The sequence below is a fragment of the Osmerus eperlanus genome, chromosome 21, assembly GCF_963692335.1.
Source record: "Osmerus eperlanus chromosome 21, fOsmEpe2.1, whole genome shotgun sequence".
In the NCBI taxonomy this organism is placed as follows: Eukaryota; Metazoa; Chordata; class Actinopteri; order Osmeriformes; family Osmeridae; genus Osmerus; species Osmerus eperlanus.
The window spans coordinates 3226482-3251902 of record NC_085038.1 but is presented as its reverse complement, the minus strand read 5'-3'; the positions used below and the strand labels follow the sequence as shown (position 1 = coordinate 3251902).

At 45.3% G+C, this 25421-nt stretch overlaps 1 protein-coding gene across 4 annotated transcripts in view; it reads right to left on the bottom strand.

The window, feature by feature from the left end:
• Positions 1 to 386: 386 nt before the first annotated feature.
• LOC134007282 (protocadherin-9) overlaps positions 387 to 25421 on the bottom strand; it is a 127523-nt gene continuing 102488 nt past the window's right edge. For all 4 annotated transcript variants that reach the window (XM_062446617.1, XM_062446619.1, XM_062446618.1 and 1 more), the window contains one exon: positions 387 to 1502. In XM_062446617.1, coding sequence (XP_062302601.1) covers positions 1135 to 1502 — 368 coding nt within the window. In that variant the 3' untranslated portion in view covers positions 387 to 1134. The remainder of the gene's footprint in view (positions 1503 to 25421) is intronic.

Below are 25421 nucleotides of genomic sequence, written 5' to 3'. Positions count from 1 at the left end.
GTTACACTCCTCCCCTCGGTGGAAATGATGCTCGTGTTTATGGAAAATAAAATAACTATGTTGCAATCATATACTGTGCAATTGCACTCAATTAAATAACAATCTCAGTGAAAATGTTTACAGTAATGAGATCATAATCTGATAAAACATTTAGCCATTTACAAATATATTGCTGTTGAATCGTACTGAACACTTTTTTTTAAATCTTTTTTTTCAGAGGAAATGATTCCAAGCTTTTCATTACCCTAGTTTAGAAATAGAGCATACACATCAATAGTAGAAAACAGTTTTGAAAAAATAAGTTTGCCATAGTTGAACGAAAGCTGAGAGTTTTGGGGGGCAATGCTGTGCATGTCTGAAAATATGTGTTGGTGCACAGGTTTCCATTTCTTTTTTTTTTTTTTTTTTTTGAGAGCCTGAAACTTTACACTTGGTTTACAACTCGATGACCACCCTTTCTCAAGCCATTGCCAAGAGACGACACACAGGACCAAAACCCCAAAGCATGATGGACAACAGTCACGATCCATGATCTATTCCATGTGATTATTACAGGTACATAAAATTGGTTAGTAGTAAGTCCTATTTACAAACACAGGGACAATGACAGACTATACAAGAGTCCACTAACAGTGTTATAAGAACGCTTTCTTAATTATAACTCCATTTTTCTTTGATTGTATAGGTTAATATAGTCCCGAACAACTCAATAACAAACACGTCACAATATTGGAATATATTGGTCAGCCTTAATAGAGTTTATCGGTTGAATAAATGCACTCAATCTTCATTTCCTTCATTTGCAAAAAGTACCTTTTTTCCACCTGTTTGTCCGGAAGTGAAGAACATGTAAAGTAATAAAAAGAAAAGTCTGTTTGAGGAAATCCTTCAACCAAATGAGACGGGATGCGAAAACCTGTCTTGCGCCATCGTAAAAGTCGGACCATAGCACACACTGCATAAGCTCTAGTCTATTGTCCTACATGGTACATGTAACTATTACACTGCTGAAGCGTCAACTTCAATGAGATAAAACAACTTAGGAAAGAAAACAGACAAGCCGAGCATGTGTGTAGCGTAAGCAGCATCTGCAGTGTTCAGATGTGAGAGAGTGGAGCTAAACCATGACACTTCCTATAGCTGCTGCTCCTTGGGGCTTTCTGGCCCAGTGGTTGGCTGATAAGACTTCAGGCTGGCCAATGGGATGTCAGCCATGTGACCAGGGCTGTTGAAGTGTCCCTCACCGCTCCCGAACTGCTTCCTGTCCCCAAACTGGTCCCGCCCTCCGTCGTTTTTCCAGGTCCGGGTCAGGGTGTGACCGTTGAGGAGTTTGTCTTTGGGGCCCCACTCTTTGGGGGAGGCGAAGCTGGCCACAGGGGACTTGGCCTGGTAGGAGGTGAGGGTGGGAGGCATCCAGCAGTTGTCTGAGTGGCCCAACACCAGGCATTCCTGTGTGCACATCTCCGTAGCCTCCACCAGGCCTCTAGGCCCTAGGGGCCCATCTGAGGGGAGAAGAGGAAGGAAGAGGAACACAACATCAGAACCTTTTTGTTTACGCACCATACATGGAATGATGTGTCATGGTAGTTGCATAGCGATGCAGTTCATTCTTATCAGTCTTAACTGAGACCTTGTCATGATAGAAAAGTACTTTTAAGGACAGTATCCACATCGGAAACCAGTGTCTGGATAATTAGTTGGATCACATTTTACTGCCATAAAGTCTCAACTTCTAAACCTCATCGTGACTTCATTACTGAACATTGCTGCTCATATTTTATTCATGGGGTGCCCTTGTGAGCATGTGTTAATTTATGTTTCAGAAAAACAAAGAGCAACTTCTTCAACCAGCCACAGAGCTTGTTAAAAAGCCGACTTGTTTTGAAAAAGGTTGAGGTCTTTAGATCTACTCCAAAGTCCTGCTGAGAACAAACTAAGTTCACGGGAGGCAGAGGCAGAAGGGCGGTATCTAATCTGTTCTGTTCATCTGATTGTCGAGTCAAAACTTTGTGTTAAGGGTGAGGACCAGCGATGATCAGTCACAGAGAGGGTTTCACCCTCTGCTGAGCATTAAGAAAGCTAACACAGTGTTTTTTCAGCTGGAGAGTCAAAGTTGAGGCCTTAGTCATGTGTTTGAGAGTCAAAGCTCAGGACTGTCATTTGTTGAGAGTCAATGAGCAGGACTGAGTTCTGTTTTGGGGCTACTCATTATGTTGCTCCATACAACCAATGTTAGACTCTACACATCCATTTCCTTGACTTTGGCACCTGATGCACAGACCATTTTACCCTACAATATCAATAAAATGCATAACTAATGCAAAAAACGATGCAACTTAATGGGCATGTTTAAAAATGTATCCCATCAGGGCAAGACATATTTCATTTAATAATTACCATCTGAACTGGCACAACTTGGCAGCAACACAATCAAACACAGTCAGTGTACCTTAAAACGTTTTATTTTTGTTTTGAAAATCTTTCATTAACATAATCATCAACTTCATCATTAAGCCATGGTATAAGTCTTTGTGCAACAGAATGTGTTTTTGACTTGGCAAGATAAAAGCTCTTGCAGAAGTCTCTGTCTTGGTGCTGCCGTTAACCTGTGTTTGCTGTGGTTGATCTATTTCCTTGGATTGCTACCTCCACAGATAACCTCCCTAATAACATGGCTCATTTGATCTACCGGGAACTCAATGTGGCACCTGCTCTTATCCCTCACCAAGACAGAATCCCATACTGGATACTGAACTAAGGACAAATACACACACTCACTCATTGGTGTGTGTTTCGTGTTTGTGTGTGTCTGTGTGTGTGTGTGTTAGAATTAGTATTAGGGTTAGAATTACATTAAGGGTTTGGATTAGGATTTAGGAATAGATGCAGGATAATAAGATATGGTTGGGTTCAGGGTTAGGGTTGGGGTTGGGGTTGGGGTTGGGAAAACAGGATTTGCAACGGGGGCTAAAATGTGAGTCCCCTCAAGAACAGCAATACAGATGTCTGTGTGTGTGTGTGTCTGTGTCTGTGTCTGTGTGTGTCTGTGTCTGTGTCTGTGTCTGTGTCTGTGTGTGTGTGTGTGTGTCTGTGTCTGTGTCTGTGTCTGTGTCTGTGTCTGTGTCTGTGTCTGTGTCTGTGTCTGTGTCTGTGTGTGTGTGTGTGTGTGTGTGTGTGTGTGTGTGTGTGTGTGTGTGTGTGTGTGGGTGGGGGAGAGACTTGGGGTAGGGGGTGTCTCAGGGTTGACAGTTCAAGTGAATTTCCCTGAAGCACTGTCGACACACTGTACACTTGACGTTAATCTCACATAGAACAGGGCATCAACAATCATCTTTTCTTGGCAGAGGAGTTCCTTGAATTAGTCGTTATTCTCCGTCTCTACCCAACCAAATGTGATTAACCCTCGTATCTGCTAAGTTAGAATTTGACAGCCATTCCACATGTTGGCTAGCTCCATGAGATTTGAGCGAAGCAGAGGCCTTCAGGGTCTGTGTTGAGGACAGTGGAAATTGATGTAATTGTGCCAGCCCACTCTTTTGTGGCTTAATATGAACATGTTGCCCTACTCCTCCGAGCCCCTCTATAGCTGTGGAAACTTTGTCCGGGCTTTGAGCCATCAGAAATCATTCTCCATGTTCAGATAGGCCAGAGGAAGCGTCTGGAGGGGGGTGGGGGGGAGGGGGAATCAGCCCCCCCCCTCCCCTTGTCCCTGTAGGGTTGGACTCGAGTCTAGCAACGGGCTATCATGGGGGCTATCATGGGCCTTGTAAGGAGTCTGAAGAAAGGGGACATTATCATGGAGGCACAAGGAGGGAGGGGGGTGGGGTGGGGGGTTAGAGGAGGGAGGGGGGTTAGGGTGGTTAGAGAGGGAGCGTTGAAGGAGGACAGGAAGATGAATTTGATAAATTAGACTGGAGGGGAGAGAGGGGAGACAGTTAAATGAAAATGGGAGGACAGGGACAACGAGAGAGAGAAAGATCATCTTTGACTGTGAGAGAGAGAGGGGGACGGAGGGTGACAGAGAGAGAGAGACTGAACAATGAAGGGAAAAAAAAAGTGTGAGAGAGAGAGAGAGAGAGAGAGAGAGAGAGAGAGAGAGAGAGAGAGAGAGAGAGAGAGAGGAGAGAGGGAGGGAGGGAGAATCCATGATGACAGGGTTGTTCCAGAGTTGCATGTTCTGACACACTCAGATCAGCAGGAGGCAGGTTCCTCCTCCTCCCATCATGGTTCTGAAGGAGGTCAGAACCCCCTCAACACTCTGCAGTCGTCCATCGCACCGTGTTCACTGGAAAAGCTATGTTTGTGCCCCAGTCAGGGCCAGCTTACCGTACCATAAATCACTCTTCCCTCTCTTCTCCTTCTGGTGTTAGGAAGAGAAGGCAGCAACTCCTCTCAGACGAGACACTGTTATCAGGTGAGGCTATCAGTTTCTTCAATAATCACATGTAGCTTTTCTATTCTGCCGACGTAATCGCTGTGGCGATTAACATGCAGATCGGAGGCAGGTCACGTGGCCAATCAGAAGCACCCATGGGCAGGGAACAAATGAAACAAACCATCTCCCTCCAATAGCTTCCTGCTGTCGCAGAGTGGCCGGGACAATCCTAATTGAAACATCCAATCAGACGAGGCTCACCTGTCACAGTCAAGGGCTAGGTGGAGTCCTGACCACATGAACGTTCCTCAGACAGACATCACAGACTTCAATCATCCCTTTTGATCAAAGACCATGTTGGGCCTTGTGTTTACCGGATGGGACATGACATCGAAGGGTATTTGTCAGTGATTGATCCTACGGCATCATGTTACTGTACGTTTGACTTGGATCGAAACGTCAACATGAAACGTGTCGTGAAATCTTTGAATTAATCTTCTTTACGTTTGATTGTGGCTGGGCTGAGCATGGGCGCATACATATGGATGATATTGCTCAGAGTACTGGAAGCAAGAAGGCTCAATCTTCACCAGTACGCTGAGAGACATGAATGCACGTAGATTTACCAACCACAGTTTAATGTATAAATTGTACATTATGATGAATACAAAAAAATGGACACATTTATTTCTAGCCTTCAAACTTGACCTGACCTCAATGGTTTTGTTGCGCCTCCCTCACTTGAAACGCTTTCTGTGAGGCACCAGGACTGAGGGAAAAGACCAGACGAGTTCACTCAGGCTAGGTGAAGGGTTTGCATCCCTATTTACAATATGCATTTATTTCACTTCGGCAGACAGGGCAGGTCAAGAAGGGGTTCCCAATATAGACTAAATGAGGCTTGCGCTGGCAGTCAAGTCCATGGTATTTCTACACACTTGGATATGTGTGTGTGTTTGTGGTTTCCTGCGTCTGCGTATGGTTCAGGGCCTCTCGTGTGTTGTGGTTGCTGGTTTAGCCTCCTGTCCTAGCAGTCACATGGTCAGCCTCCAGTCACATCGATTACCTCACTACTGCCCTTGACATCACCATGTCACTTATCAGGGATCTACTGTGGAAACTAACAGGACATCGGAGAATGAGTGTGTGTGTGTGTGTGAAGGGTGAGAGTTGGCTGAGCAAGCTGTCTGACTAGAAGAGTTTAAATAGTGGAACAGGAACAGGAGAATGGGGCACAAAATAATACAAATCATGTTTTCTACAGTTGTAGCAGGTCACACGCCGACACACATACACACTCAAACACCGGCCTCTCTCCACATGTAAAATGTGTAAGAGCTGGACACCGTGACAGGAACCTGAGTGTCTGGAGGCCTCTCCCTAAACTGCTCACCACTCTCGCGTTTGGATGAGTGAATATGCTAATGAGCTTGACCCCTCCGACCCTCAGGTTCCTGTCATGCAAAATGCTCCTCGGCTGTTGTTGCTACCGACGCACTTGGTGACAGCTCACCAGAGGGCAAGCTTTCTCCTTGCGGGCGGAGAGACAAGCACTCACACGCACTCAGACAGGTATGGTGTATGTTCAACACGCAAGTTTGCTCACAAACACCCACACACGTACGCACACACACACGTGCGCACACACAACAAACATTAGCCAGTGGTTGAACATTCTCTGCAGTAGCCCTTGGTTCTTTAAATAACACTGATGCCCAGGTGCTGAGGGTTGCAGGCCAGAGCCAGCCACTGTGTTAGAATGCTGCTGACTCCTGCTTACTGCGCCAATACAAATGTTATCACTGTCCAAAAAGACAGAATACTCCCAGATAAAGAATTCATTAGGACCTCGTCCTGATGGAGAATCATTAAAACCTGTCAGGGCCGTTCCGTCTAAAACTGCAGCAGCTGTGGAATTAGCCAACGCCGCTAGCGCCAACCGCTAAACACTTTAGGATACACACACACACACAGACATGCACACACACAGACACCTTTGCTGTTCCTCCCCCTCAGTTCACAGAGACACCGGTAGGGTAGAGAGGAGAGAAAGATCCACTCGTTTTAGGCCAGAGGCTGTTAGCAAGCATGAGAGAGCACAGTCCTTCCCCGCCAACTCTCTCCCTCTGTGTCTTCCCTGCCTTCTTTTTCTGTTTGTCTGCTGGCTAGCGCTAATGAGAAAACGCCTGGCTAATTAATAGTGATGCACGCTAGCTCCGCTGACATTCCGGGCCCACGCCAATGACCTGCGGATGAGACTGTGGGAGGGATGAATGGAGAGAGGGAGACAGGAGTAGAGAGAGGGAGAGAGGGAGAGGGAGAATTGGCTGTCCATAGGGCTTGTTTACTTAACTGTGCTGTTAAACATACCCAGATGTTGATATTTGGGGAGAAATTAATCTTTGTTTTGGTGGAGGATGGAGGAGAACTGTAAGTGGACAACTGAGGAGACAACAGGAACAGCCTACTGCTCTCTCTTTCATTCTCTCTCCATCTGTATTCATCCATTCCTGTAATATGTCTTATTTATCCCTGAACATGTATCAAGAGGTACTTTCATACTCACTCATCTTAGACACACACACACAGACAATAACGCTATATGTTGGAGATTGTATTACTAAGAAAATAAGTAATATCTACAACCCTAGGCAGTACACATAGGCCTGAAAGGCCTCTGTGTCAGAAAGGATCACATTGATCCATAACAGAGAAGTGTGTTCAACAGACGGGCTGATCTGATGATGTGATACCGCTGGTGAGTGTGTGAGCATCTGTCCATGTGGGTGTATGTGTGTGTGTATGAGCGTGCGTGTGTGTGTGTTTGAGCATCTGTACATCTGAGTGTACGTGTGCGTGAGCGTGTGTGGAGGACAGGGGTCTGTGCTGCAGTGGAAGAGGCCACCAGGGGCCTGGTGGTGAGGCTGGTGAGCAGAGCAGAGCCCGGCAGGGCGGGGGGCCCAGGAGACCCCTGAGCCCCCCGCATGATGGAGCCTCCCCCGGGCTGGGTTAAGGCCAGGCGCCAGCATCAACACCGCCCCGCCCCAGTCCCTCCGGAGACATCAGCCAGGAGACGTTCGGGCGAGGGAGATGGGGAGGAAGGGGCTCAGGGAGTGTGTGGGGAGTGGGGAGGGGGAGTGGGGAGTGGGGGGTCGGAGTGTGTGTGTGTGTGGGGAGGGGGAGCCCAGGGAGTGTGTGTGGGGGGGGGGGGAGTGGGGGGGGGAGTGGGGGGGGGAGCCCAGGGAGTGGGGGGTGGGGGGGGGGTGAGGAGAAGGTAGACAGCAGGAGACAATCGGGCTGGATATATATGTGTGTGTGTGTTAAAGTCCATGGTCATTTTTCAAAACATGCTGACAATAATGAGTTCACTGTCTGAGTCACCTCAACATCCTTCTTTTACTGTCACAGGTACAGAGTTTTTGGGACGATAATTAGGTTGATAATGTATTCATTCAGCAGAGGCTTTTATACAAGGAGAGATTTGAACCTGCAACCTCTAGATCAGCAGTCAAATGTTCAAAAGATTTACCTCCTTGGAAGGCAATCCTGGATGCTTGTGGAAGCCGAACCAATATAATTTGTTCTACCCTGTCAACATGAGAGAGAATTACAACATGCTGTAGGAGAAACCAGGAGCTCTGGTTTCTTAGCTTGCTTTCATGTTGCACCAGGGTGCTTTTGTAGCACATTTCTATCAAAAATTAATTGATTCACTGTTGGAGTTTCAACCCAATTCTTTTTTCTTTTTTTTTACAAGGTCAAATCAAAGTTTAAAGAGAGGGAGAAAGTGTATCTTGAATTAATTATAGATTAAATAATGTAATCTGCATTGGGGCAGGTTTGTTTTTCAAACTTTCAAGAATACTATGCGGCTTGCAATCAACACTTAGGAAGACAAAGATAAAACAGGTAAACTCAGCTAGCTCATTTCCTGATGTTTCATGAGAAACATTGGACTTCAACTTATAAGTGAATGTTCCTGAAACAGGAAGCATTACATTTACATTTAGTCATTTAGCAGACGCTCTTATCCACATTCTCCCCGAGGCAAGTAGGGTGAAGTGCCTTGCCCAAGGACACAACGTCATTTGGCACAGCCGGGAAGCGAACTGGCAACCTTCAGATTACTAGCCCGACTCCCTCACCGCTCAGCCACCTGACTCCACATTAACGTGTTACATGTCACTGTCATGTGACAGAGAGAAAGAGTGAGAGAGAAATGAATAGAGAGAGAGAGAGGAGAGAGGGAGAGAAAGACAGGGAAAGAGAGAGAGAAGGAGACAGAGAAAGGGAGACTGAAAGAGAGAGATAGTGGAGGAAAAGTAGTAACTGACAGACATAGACAGAGCGAGAGAGTGAGTGAGAATAGGGAGGATAGAACTCTTGGTGCAGGTGTAGGTCTTGTGTAAGAGGCTCGTCTCACACGGTGTTCTGACAGTCTCTAACAGGCTAGATCATACCAGCCCTGTCTGACACCCGTCTTCCCAGCCTGACTCTGTCCTGCTATCATCAGGCAATCCTCCCCATCAATCCATCCACAGGAAGAAGGGAGGGAGAGAGAACACATGAGAGAGAGAGAGGGAGAGAGGGAGAGAGGGAGAGAGAGAGAGGAAAAAAAAGTCTAGGAGATGTCAGTGTTGACAACCAACTCATGAAGGCCCTTTTCCTTCCTGCTTTGTGTTCCTGTTCGATGTGAGGCGAGAGAAGACAGGAGGCAGGAAAAGGAAGTGTATTTGGGTAGGTGTAGAGTTAGGTTTAGTAAAGAGTTGGTGTGTGCCTTTTCTGGTTATGAAGCCAACCTAGAAAGCATCTGTGCAGCACTCTTTCCCCATTTGTTAACACTAACCTTAACAGAGGTCCAGTCCAGAGGACAGGACCATACTGCCACCCTCCTAAGGGGGTGGGGGGGTAAAGCTCAGAGAAGGTGAAAGGTTATTCTGCAGCCCAGAGAGACTGTGCACCGCGTTTATAGAGGGAGGGAGGATGATAGAGGGAGAAAGAGTGGGAGGGAGAGAGAGGGAGACAGGGGAAGATGGAGCGAGAATGAAAGAGAATGAAAGATTCCTTAGACCTTCCTGCCCAGGGGGGTCCTAACATAAAAGTGATTGCTCCTAGCATTGCTGCATATTGGTGATAATAAAGGAACTACACCTTTACCATCGACAAGGAAGAAGTGCTTGGGTAATTTGTGTGTGTGTGTGTGTGTTTAGTGGTAGTCACACACACACCCACCCACACACAAACACATTCTCTCGCTCTACTCTAACACTTGGGAATTATGGAATTCCATTACACACACTACACAGGCCCAGGATCTTTTAATCATGGCTGACAGCTGGTTTTGACCTGGGTTCTGCGATGTTGTAGACCGTAGATACGGATCATGTTGTTAGGAGAGGCCAGACACAACCACGGAAAGAACTGGAACAGTCTCCACCGACGGCCAGAGTCCTCCACCTATTATTAATCAGTCTCTATGAGCTATACAGGGATCATATCACATGTCCCTGGCTGTGCTAAGTGATGTGTGACTGAAGTCTTCGTGTAAACTGGACTGTCTGAATTTTTGACAAATGGTCTGATTGAGTTTTGGACATCACAGCAATGCAAGTTTGTAAAATATATTAAACTATGCATTATGCATCTAGACACTGATTTAATAAAAGAAAGTTGTCGATTGAACATTATTGTTTTTAGATTAGTGCTGACTGCATGTGTTACCTGAGACATTTTCATGTTGTTGTTTGTTGTGTTCTTCAAAGCTTGTTTCCCAATTACTCGCAATTAAGAACTGGTTCACACAACACAACACAGAGTATATCTCATCTTAGATTCTGTGAGAATCACTAATGTGCATAACACCCATGGCACCAAACGCATCAGCAACAAGGTGCTGTGTAGGCTTACCTTTTAAAAGCCCACACAAGACTGCAAAGCCACAGTCACTGCACTGGTATTAACATAATCAGAAACACAGCCTGAAGTAGAGCTGTTCATTTCTGCACAAGTGTTGAGGGAAGTAATAGAAAAACACAGAGACACACCAGGGTGAGTTAGAGAGAGAGGGGGGAGGAGGGAGGGAGGGAGACAGAGAGATTTGCAGAGAGAGAAAAAGGCAGAGAGAGGGAGAGGGGGGAAAGCGGGAGAGAGAAGGAGGGAGAAAGAAAGAGAGAGCGAGAGTTGCAGATAGAGGGAGAGAGGCACATAGATTGATAGAGGAGAGAGTGGCAGAGAGAGGGAGTGGCAGAGAGAGCGAGATAGAGGCAGAGAGAGCGAGAGAGAGCGAGAGAGCGAGCGAGAGCTAGAGAGAGCGAGAGTGAAAGAGAGTGAGAAAGAGCGAGAGAGAGCAAGAGAGAGGCAGAGAGAGAGGCAGAGAGAGAGAGAGGCAGAGAGACTCAATTCACTGTGTTGATCATTAACGGGAGCCTGGAGAAATTTGATAATAAAATAGAGGGCTGTAAATCCCCTGAGTGGGCTCTAATTGCAGCTTGGTGGTACATCTTCTCCTGGAATAATTGTAATTTCAGAACATCCTCTACCTACATGAACACTTATTCATCATTACCTGGAGGAAGGGCTTCGACTGTACCTGACTAGCTGTCTATAATAGGGGCTCCACATCCTAAAGAGCTGACATGCTCAGTTTCATCCAGCCTACAAGCCAGTGAACGTATGCAACAGTAGGAATAAAGTATGTTGTGACATTGCTACTCTGAATCATCCTAAGGCAAGTTCCTGCATCCTTTGGTCAGAGCATATCATTCACCATATCATTCTCCTAGGTCACCATTAGCCAACACAATCAATGTTTACGTAACAGTATGTTAGCAAAGTCTCTTGGCACATCTGCTGAATATTGATCAGTGTGCATAAGGATTACCGAAGGGCATGGATAAACCTTTTGTCGTAACCTTCAGTAAAACAAGACTGAAACTAAGAAGCAACGGTTAGGCTATGTTATGCCTGCCAACTGTACAACGTGCATGTACTTGTAATTACCCGGAACTTCCTCAGAGCTCCTGCACCATAGGCGATTATGGGTTGGTGGTAATAATACACTTTCCAACATTTCCCCCTTCCAGAACTGTGAAACACACACCCGATCATACATCAGTCAAGTGCCAATTCTGAAAACAACTGGCAGTCATCCATGTCGTTTCTCTGTCCAAACCAGACCCTGTAAACAGACGCCCTGCATGTTGTTACAGTCCTACACTGTGTGCCTGGCTAATGAAGCGTGCATCAAGAGGGCACACTAGTACCGATCCACCTGTTTTCGTGGTTGTTTCTTTGACAGAATACTCGCTACACAACCTCAGGATTATGTGTTTTGGTGTTCCGGGTCGTAGTCTGTGTCTGTGGAGCGTAAGCAGGTTGCACAGCAGTGCCGAGTGTCGTGTAGTTTACAGCCACATGTCTGCTCGTTAAGGAGGGGAATGTGTCACAACTTAGGAAGCAGCCATGCGCTAAATTGCCTGTGATGGAATAAGTTGGCTCTTCCTGTCCAAGTTTGCCAGCGTCTGGAGCACAGTAGGAGGGTTCTAAAGGTGTGCGGGTGGACAGGAAGTGGTAATTAGTGAGTTAAGTCCATTAGATCATCCGGCTTGTTATGGATGAAGCAACATTGGGAGGGGGAAGAGAAAGAGAGAAAGGGGGGGGGGGCCTGCAGTACTCTCTTACATGACTGTAGTTCACTTCAAGCAAGAAACACACCACGTCTGGGGGTTGGTTGTTCGGAAGTTGGAGTCTGTCTTAACTTGGGATCAATTTCCTTGTGAAAATTAAGGTGGGAAGGAAGGGGATGGGTAGGGTATGGAGGGAAAACAATGAATTTGGTTCAGTTTTCTTTTTACACTGTTGCATTGCATTGTGTAAGACGGTATTATTGGGGTAGAATGTGCTCATCCTGCATTTCCCGGAGAGTGGGTGTTTTCTCAGCCATGAGATGTGTGGAGGATTGGAGGTCAGGGTCTGGCCCAGCTCCCCTGTTGTGGGCAGGTGGCGGAGAACTTCTGTCAGCCAAGTAATTAAGTGTCCATCGCAGGCTTGCAGGAGGGCTGGGCTTCCCACAAGCCACTTCCTGGCTCCATCTGTGAAGAAGATGGGAGGTCCAATATGGCCGCCATATGACAGGTCTCGCCAACCAGCACTGCAGTACCACTTTGAACTCCTCAACTAGAGTAGGCGACAAATCTGTACTGCTACAACAAAAGAGTCTTCTTTAATACCGACACATCAAACTGTAATTGATCAACGTTGTTTGCGAATTTAGCCACAAAAGTCAAAGACTTTATATAGCGACAGTGGGAATCTAAAACGATGGCGTGTGTGTAGGTCAGAATCTATGTTCTGAAACCGTTGTCCCGACAATGAGGTACATTAACAAACACACAGGCATTTGTAAATAAAAGAAAGCATTTCCTCTATAATACTGTCCTGCCATGGGTGTTTACTCAACGCAGGTGCTTGTTGTAATCTGCGTGTGACATCCTGTGGATGAGGATAATGTACCACTGTCATGTCAACCAGGGACGCATTGATATGTGTGGCTACTCTGATTCGTAACGTAATTACATGTTAAAAAACAATTTGTTGTTTTTGAAGATGGCTGCAATTAATCTATCAAACGAGCGACGCTGGATGAAACGAGAAGAAAGAAGAGGAGGGTCGGGGGAAAATAAGTGCCAGCATCGGAGGAAGAAATTATAGGATGACCTTACTGAACAATGATTTATGGATGCAGTAGTCAAGCAATTACAGCAGGTGATACCTTTGAAATTTCAAACCATGGAAATTAACTTTGCTAGCGGTTAACTTGGGCCACCTTTAGCAAGGGCATCGCTAAATTGCTAGCTACATTAGATGAGTCCTCTGCAATCTTTCCTTGTCCCTCAGCAAAGTGATTGTACAGCAATGGAACATGTTTTCCCTCTCATGATGCTAAACCACCTTGTCAACACCCAGTCAACAGTTTAATCAAAGTAGCACTGTGTTTTATTGCCTCGATTAATATTTAATCTCCCTACTTGCTTTCATTCATAAAGAATCTAATGTCCACGTCCAGTTCTGCACATCTGTAAAATCACCTTTGAAATCCCAACCTTTATAATAACAATCCAGTCACGTTAATCCCACAGATTACTCTCTTGTGCAGGTTTAATCCACATTACCTGAGAGACATGCAGCCAGGGTTACAGCTGTGAGCAGACTGTCATCATAAACCCACAATCCCCATCCTTACATTCCTTACACATATCTCCCGCTACTCTGTGTCAGCTGCAATGGCAGTGACCACATGAGGGAACATTGAGAACATTGAAATAGCACTCGGTCACAAAGAAGATACCCTCTCCTCTGGAGAAAGGAGAAGGGAGCCTTGAGAGGACTCAGCAAGAGGAATATGCATTCATTGTCTATGGCCCAGATAAAAAAAAAACTTGGTTTTGGTACAGTAACCTTGTAGAATTGAGTTTCCTTTGAGAGATTGAGACATTGAAGATGTAATGACAGTTCACATACTTCCCAGAGAGTGTCTGCAAAGTCTACACAAACTTCATTTCAATTATTTGACAGTGCTTTTATGCTAACCAATCCTTCTCACCAGCTGTCAGATCCACAGAACGGTGAAGAGAATTCAAGAGAAAAGGGATATGTCCACTTGATAAGCACCATGGGTAAATATAGAGGCAATTGTGCCATCATCAAAATTTATCACAACTTGCCCTTTGTGAGACCTCTCTCTCTTTTCAAGAAAATGAGTGACATGTTAAAATGGTATTTGCAGGAAGAAATGTTTTAAGGGCACTCTGCCTGTCAGCATGTGTACACATATCTGGATGAGGCTGAGAGTAGGTGTTTGCTAAATTCCGACAACACTCTGTGTGTGTCTGTGTAAAGAGACTCAGAGCGTCAGAGAGGAGCATTTTGATGTGGACTGATTGCAAGGCCCTTCAGTCACGGGCAGGATGTCAGCTTCTCTCTCATCAGAGACTGGCATCTCTGCTGACGTTAGCTCAGGCCTGTGCCATCAGCAGAACAGCAACGCTGGCACCACCTATCCTTCCCTACGGCACCCTGTAAATAGATTAAGACAACAACAGCAAATTCACCATCTCTCTGACGAATGTTCACAAAGCTAGGGGTCGGATTGATTGGAAAAATTACTTGTTAATTACGTCAAGTTGTTTATTTTCGATCTCCCCTCCAATTTTTTTCACTCGCTTCATTGTTTTTTCACCCTGGCTTCATTTTGTGAGAAGTGAGAGCAATTCTGCATAATCGAATGCTTGAAACATTAGTGAAAAGGTGTACTGTACCAAAGCAATCTTACTAACATTGCAACTGCCAATTAGGAGCTCTAATCAGCCTGTGTCTGAGAGAGTAAAGTGGAAGGGTGTTTTCTGTCGGGTTCCGGAAATCATCTTTGAGGTAATTGGCTTCACATAGTTTTATTATTTTCTATTCATTCACACTTAAAAAGTGTGCATGCGTTCATTGCGTTGTTTAACGGCAGTGAAGGGAACAATGCTCATTTGTCTCAAAAGCAGCTAAAACATTGAACAATATGCATCTGATGAGGATTACAGCATATCTCAATATCCTCTACAGCTTCTCTGGTCTAAGCGGTTTTATTTTGGATGTTAAAAAACTATTATCATGAATTTAACAACCAGTACAAGAGGACGATTTAACATATTAAGCATTGCATCTTAACTCATCAAAACCCAATTTCAGAAAACAATTTCTAGAAGACAAAGACACCCATTGAATGGTATTGATGCTTTGTCAAACCCCCTCCTTCCTTTCTGTAAGATTACAGTGGACTTCCTGCCTTCCTGTCTCATCCCTTCACTGTGTCAAAACAGCAGCAGGCGGCCTGACACCATGACGAGGTCACACCCCAGAAGCCTGACCCTGCTGGAGTGAGCTTTACCTGAGACGCAAACACACACACTTACACAGTCATACAAACACATCCACACAGTCTTACAAACATACAGACACAGTCATACAAACATAGTCTCACAGTCATAACAACACACAAACACAGTCACTCGGTAATACAAAAACACACACACTGTATACAAACACGCATACACAATCATACAAACACATACACACACACACCCTACAAATACACACAGTCATACAAAGATACATACAATTATTGAATATAAACACCCAGTCATACAAACTGTGTGTATCTGTGTGTATCTGTGTGTGTGTGTGTGTGTGTGTGTTGGGGGGGAACACTTATCCCTGTGCTGTATGTGTTTAGGGACCATGACAACCAATCTCCTTTCAAAAGATAGATTCATCTCAGCATAGATGTAGACCTTGTAACACACACACACACATTCATACATTCACACACACTCACAGCTCAGGTCCTTTAATGCACTCATCCTTCCTGTCTCTCTTAAATCCTTTCTCCTCCATCTAAGGTTGTAAAACCATGAGATGGGTTTAGTCTTGACGGACTGGCAGAAGAGAGGAGAGAGGGAGGGAGGGAGGGACAGGAAAGAGAGAAATGCACAGAAATGATCAGAAAGAAAAAGAGAGATAGAGAAAGAAAGAATGAAAGACATTGCCAGAGGCCTCATCATTTCATTTCCTCTGGCCCATCTATAAATGGCAAGCATTTTAATCCTTTTAATTATGGATACCCGCTACAATTACCTCAAATTAAATTACTTTGCAAACCTCCGAAGAATACGTTGCTAGCGCAGCCCTAAGACGAACAAGAACCAGGCCTGCCAAGGATTTAACCTCCCTCACTCTGAGAAACACATCCAGATTTCACCCCCACCTCCTCATCCCTAAAGCTCATCCCCATATGGTATTGAAATATTTAGATTGCCTACCAGCCTTTACCCAACCTTAACCTCCCCCCCTCCCCACACACAGTGATCTCTCCCTCCTGGCCTGCCATCCTTGTGGGGGCTGCAGAGATTACAGGGAGAAGCGCTGCCTGGCAGGCATGCCACACTTAAATAGTCGGCGTCTGAAATCCCTGTGTTCATGGAGGGGCTTCTGGCATGATGGTGCTTCAACATGCCACAGTGCCGTGTCTGGTAGAGGCTGACGGGCGTGTGTGTGTGTGTGTGTGTGTGTGTGTGTGTGGAAGAGAGGATGAGCCGAGTGAGGAAGATGAAGGTTCAGTAAAAGGAGCTATGAGAGAGAGAGGGAAAGAGAGAGTTAGACAGTGCTGAGACGTAGAGATGACACAGACAGACAGAGAGAGAGACAGAGAGAGACAGAGAGAGAGAGACAGCGAGAGAAAGACAGCGAGAGAAAGACAGCGAGAGAGACAGCGAGAGAGAGACAGCGAGAGAGAGCCAGCGAGAGAGACAGAGAGAGAGTGACAGAGAGAGAGACATATAGAGAGACAGAGAGACAAAGAGAGAGAGACAGAGAGAGAGAGACAGCGAGAGAAAGACAGCGAGAGAGAGACAGCGAGAGAGAGAGACAGCGAGAAAGACAGAGAGAGATGGTGGAAGACAGAAAAAGAGTACCCTGTGTAGGCTCCAACAGAATCCTGCCAAAGTCTGAAATACACCAGTCTCCCCCTCCCTTCACTCTGATGTCCTGGGAGATGCACAACACCCTCTGCTAATCTCCCTGCAACCACCACCAGCCCAGCGTGGTCCCTCCAGCCCCAGCCCCCACCCCCACCACCCCCACCACCCCCTGGTTACAGCCCCTCAGCACAGCAGCAAACCGAGTAGTCTTAACACGTAAAATGAAGTAATTACTTGATCAAAATGGCTAATTGTGGAGCCCGGATGGCGCTGGAGGAGGGGAGGGCAGGGTGAGGGGAGGGGAGGGAGAGGAAGGAAGGAAGATGTCATGGGAGATGGACGGAAAACCACTGGATTGGTGATATCCATTCAGTCTACCTACAGACAAAAACATATCAACAACAATCCGAACAGTACAACAGAAGCAGGTATTTTTGGGGGTAGGTAAGGAGAGAGGAAGGGAAAAGAGTTAGAAGAAGAGGCTAGGGGGCAATAGGTGAACTGGTGCGAGACTGTGGATAAAAGGTGTCGGGTCACGGATTTCACAAGTGTCCGACAGTGTCTTAAAAAGCAGCTGTAATTAACTGTAAATGGCCGAACGGCGGGTTGCATGGGGCCCTTTGACACCTCTAATTGCATTTGTTTAAAGACCTGCCCTCCAGATCCCAGGGAAATTCATTAGAGAGCCGAGCACCCAGACTACCCAACAATGAATGTCAAGGGTCTGTCAAGAACACAAGCTAGAGAGAGAGACAGAGAGAGACAGAGACAGAGACAGAGACTCTTGAGTGTGAGAGGCCTGTAACAATTAATTAGCGAGCACAAGGAGGTGTAAGGAGAGCCCTCAAATCCCCCCCAACATGCAACCCAACATAGTCACCATGTATTAAAACTATGTGTAGGGGAGGGGGGATGATGTATGTGTATTTTCTATGCATGTTTTTTTGGAGAACCTGGAGTTGAAGAAATTGTAATCCAGACTTTGCTGCACTGAACTGTGTAAAATTTTAGTTGAGATGTTATCCTTGCACTGTAGTTCAGGTATTATTATTGTTGTACCATGGCGCGTTGCAGAGATGTGTTTATTATGCACTGTGCCTGGTAAAAACACAAGTGTTCCTTGAATTTGACCAACAAAGTAATGTTAGAACTATGCACTACTGATTCTTAATTTTCTGCCGTTCTTGCCAAAGTAAATGCATTATCTGTATGTCGCTTTGGATAAAAACATCCATTATTTGTGCAATTTATCTTAAAACTGTGAGCTTGGGATAAAATAAATACACCTTAAAATCCAGGTCGCTGTTTTCAGCTCAGAACCGGCACAGATCGTACACCAACCATACAAACATCTCCATTCACACCATTATTGTAGCTCCGCCCCCGGCCAGATCACAACCATGTCCAAAGGAATCTGACGGGGATCGTGTGATCATTGATCTTCCTTGGCGTCGGCCGACTCCGCCACTCCCAGAGACAAAAGACCAGAAAACCTTTTCTTTGGTGATGACGGATTATGGGCTCCTGCATATAGTGACTAAACACCCAGGGAGCAGACTTTGGGAAATGTTAAGCAGTGTGACAGATGACTCCTGATCACACCTGACTGGGGTTACAATGAACGTACGTAAACAAATGCTTGCCTTTCCTCCCACCTTCTTCCTCTCTCTCTCTCTCTCTCTCTCTCTCTCTCTCTCTCTCTCTCTCTCTCTCTCTCTCTCTCTCTCTCTCTCTCTCTCTCTCTCTCTCTCTCTCTCTCTCTCTCTGTCTCTCTGTCACTCTGTCACTCTGTCTCTCTCTCTCTCTCTTACTCGCTGTCTCTGTAGATCTCTCTCTCTCCGTTCCTCTCTCCCCGGCTCCAGGCCTCTCTCTTACTCCCACTTTAGCTGTCCCGCTCTTCCTTATATTTACATAAGATTCAGATAGGTTTTTCCTAATGGATATGTAAAAGCTACATACAAAGTCTTCACAGATAATCTTAGCAGCGTGTGCTGGGTGACGGAGCCTTGGCCTGCCAGATGCCTGGCACAAGTCTTTGGCAGGTCCCTCCATGCGGCTTCCTGTCTGCGGCCTCACCGGCGGCCCTTCCACTGACGAGGATGAGGGGAGGGAGCAGCTGAAGGCAGATCTTTTAGCCGTTTAGGCTAAAACACATATTGCATATTACGTACTGTACTGCACATGCACGCACTGACACCAAAACAGACACTGCGTTTGCATTAATTAGCGCTCGTTTTCATCATCAGTTTGTCTCTCTCTCTCTCTCTCTCTCTCTCTCTCTCTCTCTCTCTCTCTCTCTCTCTCTCTCTCTCTCTCTCTCTCTCTCTCTCGTCTCTCTCTCTCTCTCTCTCTCTGTCTCTCTCTGTCTCTGTCTCTCTCTCTCTGTGTAAATATATACATATATTCATAAATACATGTATACATACCTATATACATAATCTATCCAGTATAATACATGTATTTAATTATTCCGTATTACATACATTATATATATAATATTCCTCTTCAATTGTCTTTCGACTGAATTCTGTAAAGTAGCTCAGGATCCAATTCATCAAGGCCTCTGGAGAGCAGTTAAAACAGGAGAAAGAAGCCGATGCAAACTGTCATGTGCTCTGCCCCGAGGCCTCGCTGCTGTTCTCCGCACAGAGGTCTGCGCTCCAGTGACACCTCATCCAGCTCAGCTCCTAAACAGTGTCCCACGGGCCAGCAAATGACCCTCCCCTTAGATATATATATATATTATAATAGTTTTTATTTTTTCATACTTTATTTCTCAGTAAAGTGTGACACAAAAGGAGCAAAGGGAATTGCACGGACATGCCGAGAATAGCCTAGGCCGGATTTTAACCCTGTAGGCCTCAGCCTACACGGTATGCGCGCTAATCCGGTGAGCTACCGGGTTGCCATATAGCATTTAATTACTGCTAGTGTAGTGAAAGAAAACCGCGGTACAAAAGAAACCGTTCGCTCGATGTTTAATTTTCGTTAAATTGCGAGTGTATTTCACAGATAACTTTCCCTCGCTCGTTCTGTCTGTGTGAGGGCGCTAGACTGAACACGGGTGTTTGAAACATTCTGTGAGGGAGGTGTGCCACCTGCTGATTCCCTCCGCCATGAAACTTGTTCATGTAAATAAGGCTCAAAATAGAGTCTCTTCACTACGGTCGGTACAGTAGGGTTGGGTATCGTTCGGATCTGCTCATCGGTAGTAGCCTATATTCTTATTGGACTAAAACATTGAATGTCCACATTGGCCAAAACAACTACTTTAAAAAGTAATGTCAGCTGTCCTGTAAATTAATATTCGACTCGATGTGTCGAGTTGATGCAGCAATTGTTGTCATTTTCTGAGTGAGATTGAAACCACACCTTTGAGCGTTCACCGTCTATGTTTCACACTGTTCTTGTGACAGTAAGTGAAGAAAAAATAAAATAAAAATGTTGTTACTTGAGTCTAAACTAATGGCTGCCGCGCGTTTATGTATGACGTAGTCACCTACAACAGGTCCCTGCATAACGTAGGAACCGATAGTAAGAAACGAACGCGGGCAATTTCTTAGCGGTTCTAATTTGGAACCGAGTTCCCAACCCTAGGTGCGGGCTAAGACAGCACCCCCTTGAACAGTCTTTGCAAGTGTAAGTATCTCCCTGCCTGAGTGTGGGTGTGTCTCATATGTTATCACCTTTAACCCTAAGGCTGTAGTTTGGCACAGGAGCGTGTACACTTTGCTTGTTATCGCAGATGCGTTGTGAATTTATTAATAATTTTGTACTTTCCATCAGAGCTAAGTGACTTACTATGGATGTTAAACACTGCCAACACGCAATACAGTTGTATAACACCATAGAGGTAACTAATAATAATGTCATGATGAATATAATTTCCACCTGTTGACTTTTTGATGTTACCTGTTTGTTTGGACTCAAACTCTCTGGCTTGCTGGACAGGGACTTCCTCAATTCAGTCTCCTCATGTGTTTAATAAAGCTGTTTGGTTATTCAGACCATCCAACCTTCTGGAGGGATTTCATGAAATTCAATTTGGGATTCGGTCAAATCCAGGCCAGATTGTAAATGCTATTTTCAATTAACTTCTCCCTCTAAGACAAGACAGCATGCCAAATCACATTATCCTACCATGAGCACTGAAAGAAGCCTATTACAGTGAGTCTGGGATTCAGGGTGTTCCCTGATGGGCAGTTTGTATTTTTCATTGACACGCCTGTTTACATTGTGAATACACAGCTGTACGATCATCTAATTGTGTCGGTACAAACCACTGAGAGGGCAGAGCGAGCTTGCCAGATGTGTTGTGTTGACACCCATTGTGTGTTGTGTTTTAGGTCCTAATAAGTTTGGGTTTGGGTCTCACACAGCGTTGAGACTCCTAATCCTAAGAGAGGCAGGAGTGCAACTTTTAATGTCAAACGAGGAAGCAAACACTATCTGTTATAGGAACAATACACAAACACTTGTCACGGAAATGACTGGAACTCGTCCTCCTTGACTTCATCCTCCACACCAAAAGGTTTTCACACCTTAGCCTGACCTCAAATGTCATATATTTATTGTCTATTGTATGAAAGAAATTGAATAAAGTTGGTAAATTATTCCTCCCTCTGTTAGGCTTCCAGGCTTTAAAGATTCACCAATGGATTAAATATCCTAATGAGATCTGTAGGCTCATTTTGAACAGCGTTATACCAAGATCAATTTACACGGACATGATTTGAAAAGGTGGTTTATGAATGGTGGTCTGTGTAAGAAGTTTAAATAAAAAAATAAATACAAATCTTTTCTTTTATCACAAATTCCATCTCCCTCTCTCTTTTTCTCAAGGAAAGGAACAGTACCCCAAATGACTAAATCTTTTTATATAAAAGATTAAGATGATCTTATTACCTTCGCATTAAGAAAAAAACAGTTTGCTAAATGGACTCCTATTTAAAACACTGCTTGCAGCTCTACTCAGTCAGACTCAATGAATTTCTACTTGGCTTTAATCATCAGCAGTCTCCACTGTTTCTGCTCAGCCTTGCCATGATTAAGGGAAATAAAAATTCATAGTATTTGATTAATCTCACTCCTAATTAAAAGGGGAGCCAAAGTCCCATAGGACAATCTTACATATATCCACAGCCACAGTATGAAATATCAATATAATTTCCATTCCAAGGCACACAGTGGAAATAAGGGAGCTTCACAAAAAAGTGTATATTCAGACTTACACAGCACATGACACACACACCCTCACACACACACATACACACACACACTACAAACCACATAAACACTAATACACCCCCACACACACATACATATTTTTTTCATTGAAGCTAGAACCTTTTTACACTCTAATTCAGTTACTGACAACTCACACTAAATTACGTGTGTCTACATTTCTGTACTGTTTCTGTCATATGGGGAAATATTTAATAAAAATGTTGCCACCTGGCAACCTGTGGATTAGTACATTGCCTGGCACAGAAAATTGGTAATTTGAAACAAATTGCTACCCTCAAGGCCACTAAACCACAGGCTCAAGCACAACTCAATATAAAGACTTGACTCCCAGTGTCACAGTATCACTCAAGCAAGTGAAAGTAAAGTGTTGAGACAGAGACAGTCAGACAGAAAGTAAAAGACACTGTTATATACTGTGGAGACAGACAGAGAGACAGAGACAGAGAGACAGACAGGGAGACAGACAGAGAGACAGACAGAGAGACAGACAGAGAGACAGACAGAGAGAGAGAGACGGACAGAGAGGGAGATTTTTTGTGGTTTTGGAGCTTGTTTGTCTTTGGTTGTGCATGCACGTGTGTGTGTGTGTACTGGGGGGTGGGGGGATCGGTTGTTTGTCTTACATCTGCAGTGCTAAATCTCAGAGGAGACCGTCAGCCATGCAAAGCAAACACTGTGATGCCTTTGCAAAGTGGGTGGCGCCTCACCGCCTATCCCAGAATCCTGTTCTGCTGAGCTGGGCGCCTCTCACAGCCCTTGCTTCTTTTGTACTTCAGCCATCTTCTGCTTCACACTACTTTTTCTCCTTGGTGCGCAGCCAATCAGACTCTTGCCTTCAAAGGGCTTCAGCGAACCACACGCCAACCGGAAATGCTGCATCCAATAAAGGCAGTTTTAAGCCCCAGTGGAGTTAAGCTGGTGACTGGATTTGGAGGTTTGTGCCATAATGACAGGAAGGGGACGCCCTGGTATGGGTGAGCTATGGGACTCTGGCCGAAGCTTTGACCTATAAGCTTTGGAGGGGGGCAACATGGGTTTGGGAGCAGGGTTGCTTTTGGACTAGGAGTCCAACTTCAAATGGAGATATATTGCCATGTGGCTTTTCAACACAGATTGCACTACACTCTGCTCTGCCTTAATACAAATGTCCTATCAAATGCAAGGTCAATCGCCCTGAACTGAACATAACCTTAACAATGTGCCATACTTGACCTTCTAAATGGGAAGCCAACTCTATCATCCTAACAACATGGGAGAAACCGACCCAGAGACATGAGACAGAGAGAACAAGCTGTAGCAGGCAGGCAGCACAGTGTCAGCCGCTGCCAAATAGCTGCATCAGCCTTTTGCATCCCAGAGAGCCTGAAGATAGGCACAGGAAAGGTCAAAGCCTATTTAGAGTCATCGACTCCAAGTGAGCGATATCAGGCCTCTCCATCAGAGATCATGCAGTGCCCTGGAGAAGTCGCTGGCAGTTGTCAACATTAGCAAGTGGCTGTCATTTACTCTGTCAATTTGAAACTCGTTGCTATCTCTGCGTGCTTCGCTGGAGGCGTCATGGACAATTCCCACTCATCCCTGGGTTGTCCAATCAGACGGCTGACTTGAGAGAGGGGAGTGGACACCAGAGCCACAGCAGGAAGCACAGAGTTGAGAGCACACACCTGGAGCACTCATCCAACTCTGCCTAGCAACAGAGCGCCCCCTATTCGCGTCCCGCAGGACGGGTAAAAAACAGAGCCAATTGCCACAACACAATAACTTTGTGATCCGCATTTTAAAAATAAACAACAAAACCGTTTCTCGTAACAAAGAGTAGACAGCTGTCTTGTGTTCGCACCAAGAGTCAAGAGGGCTGTTACCCTGAGCACATATGGCTCGTCTGATAGTGGAGGTTTACAACCCACTACTCGGTAAACCCCAGCTGCCAGGGTAGTGCAAAACAAGGCGTCTCTCTCTCCCCTACAGGCGGCGGCCATTTTGTTCCATCAAGGTAATAAAATATCCCACGGTACAACTAACAAAGACGTTAACAATTCTTCTGCACTTAAAGAGATGAGAAGATTAGATTAGGAAAGGAGGCCTCCTGCTTGAGTGGAGCAGCTTTGTTCTTGACTGATTCATTTGCATTAATAATGGTTAAAACACACCCAGTTCTTAGACGGGCAAACTGTTCTTGAAACCTCTTTATGTTAGTTAATGAATAGACCATCTTCTGTTGAAGGGCACTCTAACTCTCTAGCATTGTGAATATGGAAATGTAATTCGTTTTCGTTGGATACCGTGTTGAAGGAGTTAAGGAAGTGAATAACTGGATATCCAGTACTTCTTTGCAGATAATCTCTGCTGAAGTAATTGACGGATAGATGTCCCTCATCGTTTTTCCGTCCAAACTAAAATGTTTAATTGTTTAGTACATCACGATAGAAAAAGGTGTAGTCTTGTCTCATGAAATATTAAAGAGTCCATTCAGTCATTGATGTTCCAGCAGCACATACACACTACCCTAACTTGTGTTCTGCAGCATTAGCATGCAGAACCACCCTCGCTTGTTCCCCATGTGCAAGAGTCCCCCTCCTGTCTTCCCTCCAGTCCATGGAACACGTTGAGAGCACAACATGGAGACGACATGTACAGGGCAGTCCCTCTAACTGTCATCCTGTTCCTATCCTGTAAAAGCCACCATGTAACACATATCTCTCTAGCTGTCAAGTTGTCATCCTACCGTGTTACAGCCACCATGTCAAACATATCTCTCTGTGTTCATACCCTGTTACAGTTTTGACATAATTATATGCAGGACCAAATGTATTTTGCAATGTACAAACAAAGAGCTGATAGAGTTGAGTTTGTCAAAACATCACTCTCAGCTTGTCATATCATCTAGCAGTTACTTCTATCCTTCTCATTTAAATTGGTTTACTGTGACAGATTGTTTCAAGTTAATGTGTGTTTTAAGAGTTTGGGAGGGTAAAAACAGACACACTCACACACACACACACGGCAGACAGTCCTGGTATTCAGGCTATGCCGATGGGGCCCTGACTGGCTGGTAGGAGTGTCCTGTTTGGCATTTAAAGCACCTAAGCTCACCACGGTGACGCGGGCAGGAAGTGACTGGCTTGACAGAAGCTGTCCCCCAGGGAGGCAGCAGCAGCCCTCTCTCCAATCTCGCTTGGGTCAGTGAGGGGGCGAGACGCCAGCCAAGAGCTCCTGGCTAGGAACACTAATTATCATGGCTGCCTTGGCGCTCTGCAACACCCCACTCCTCTGCACCA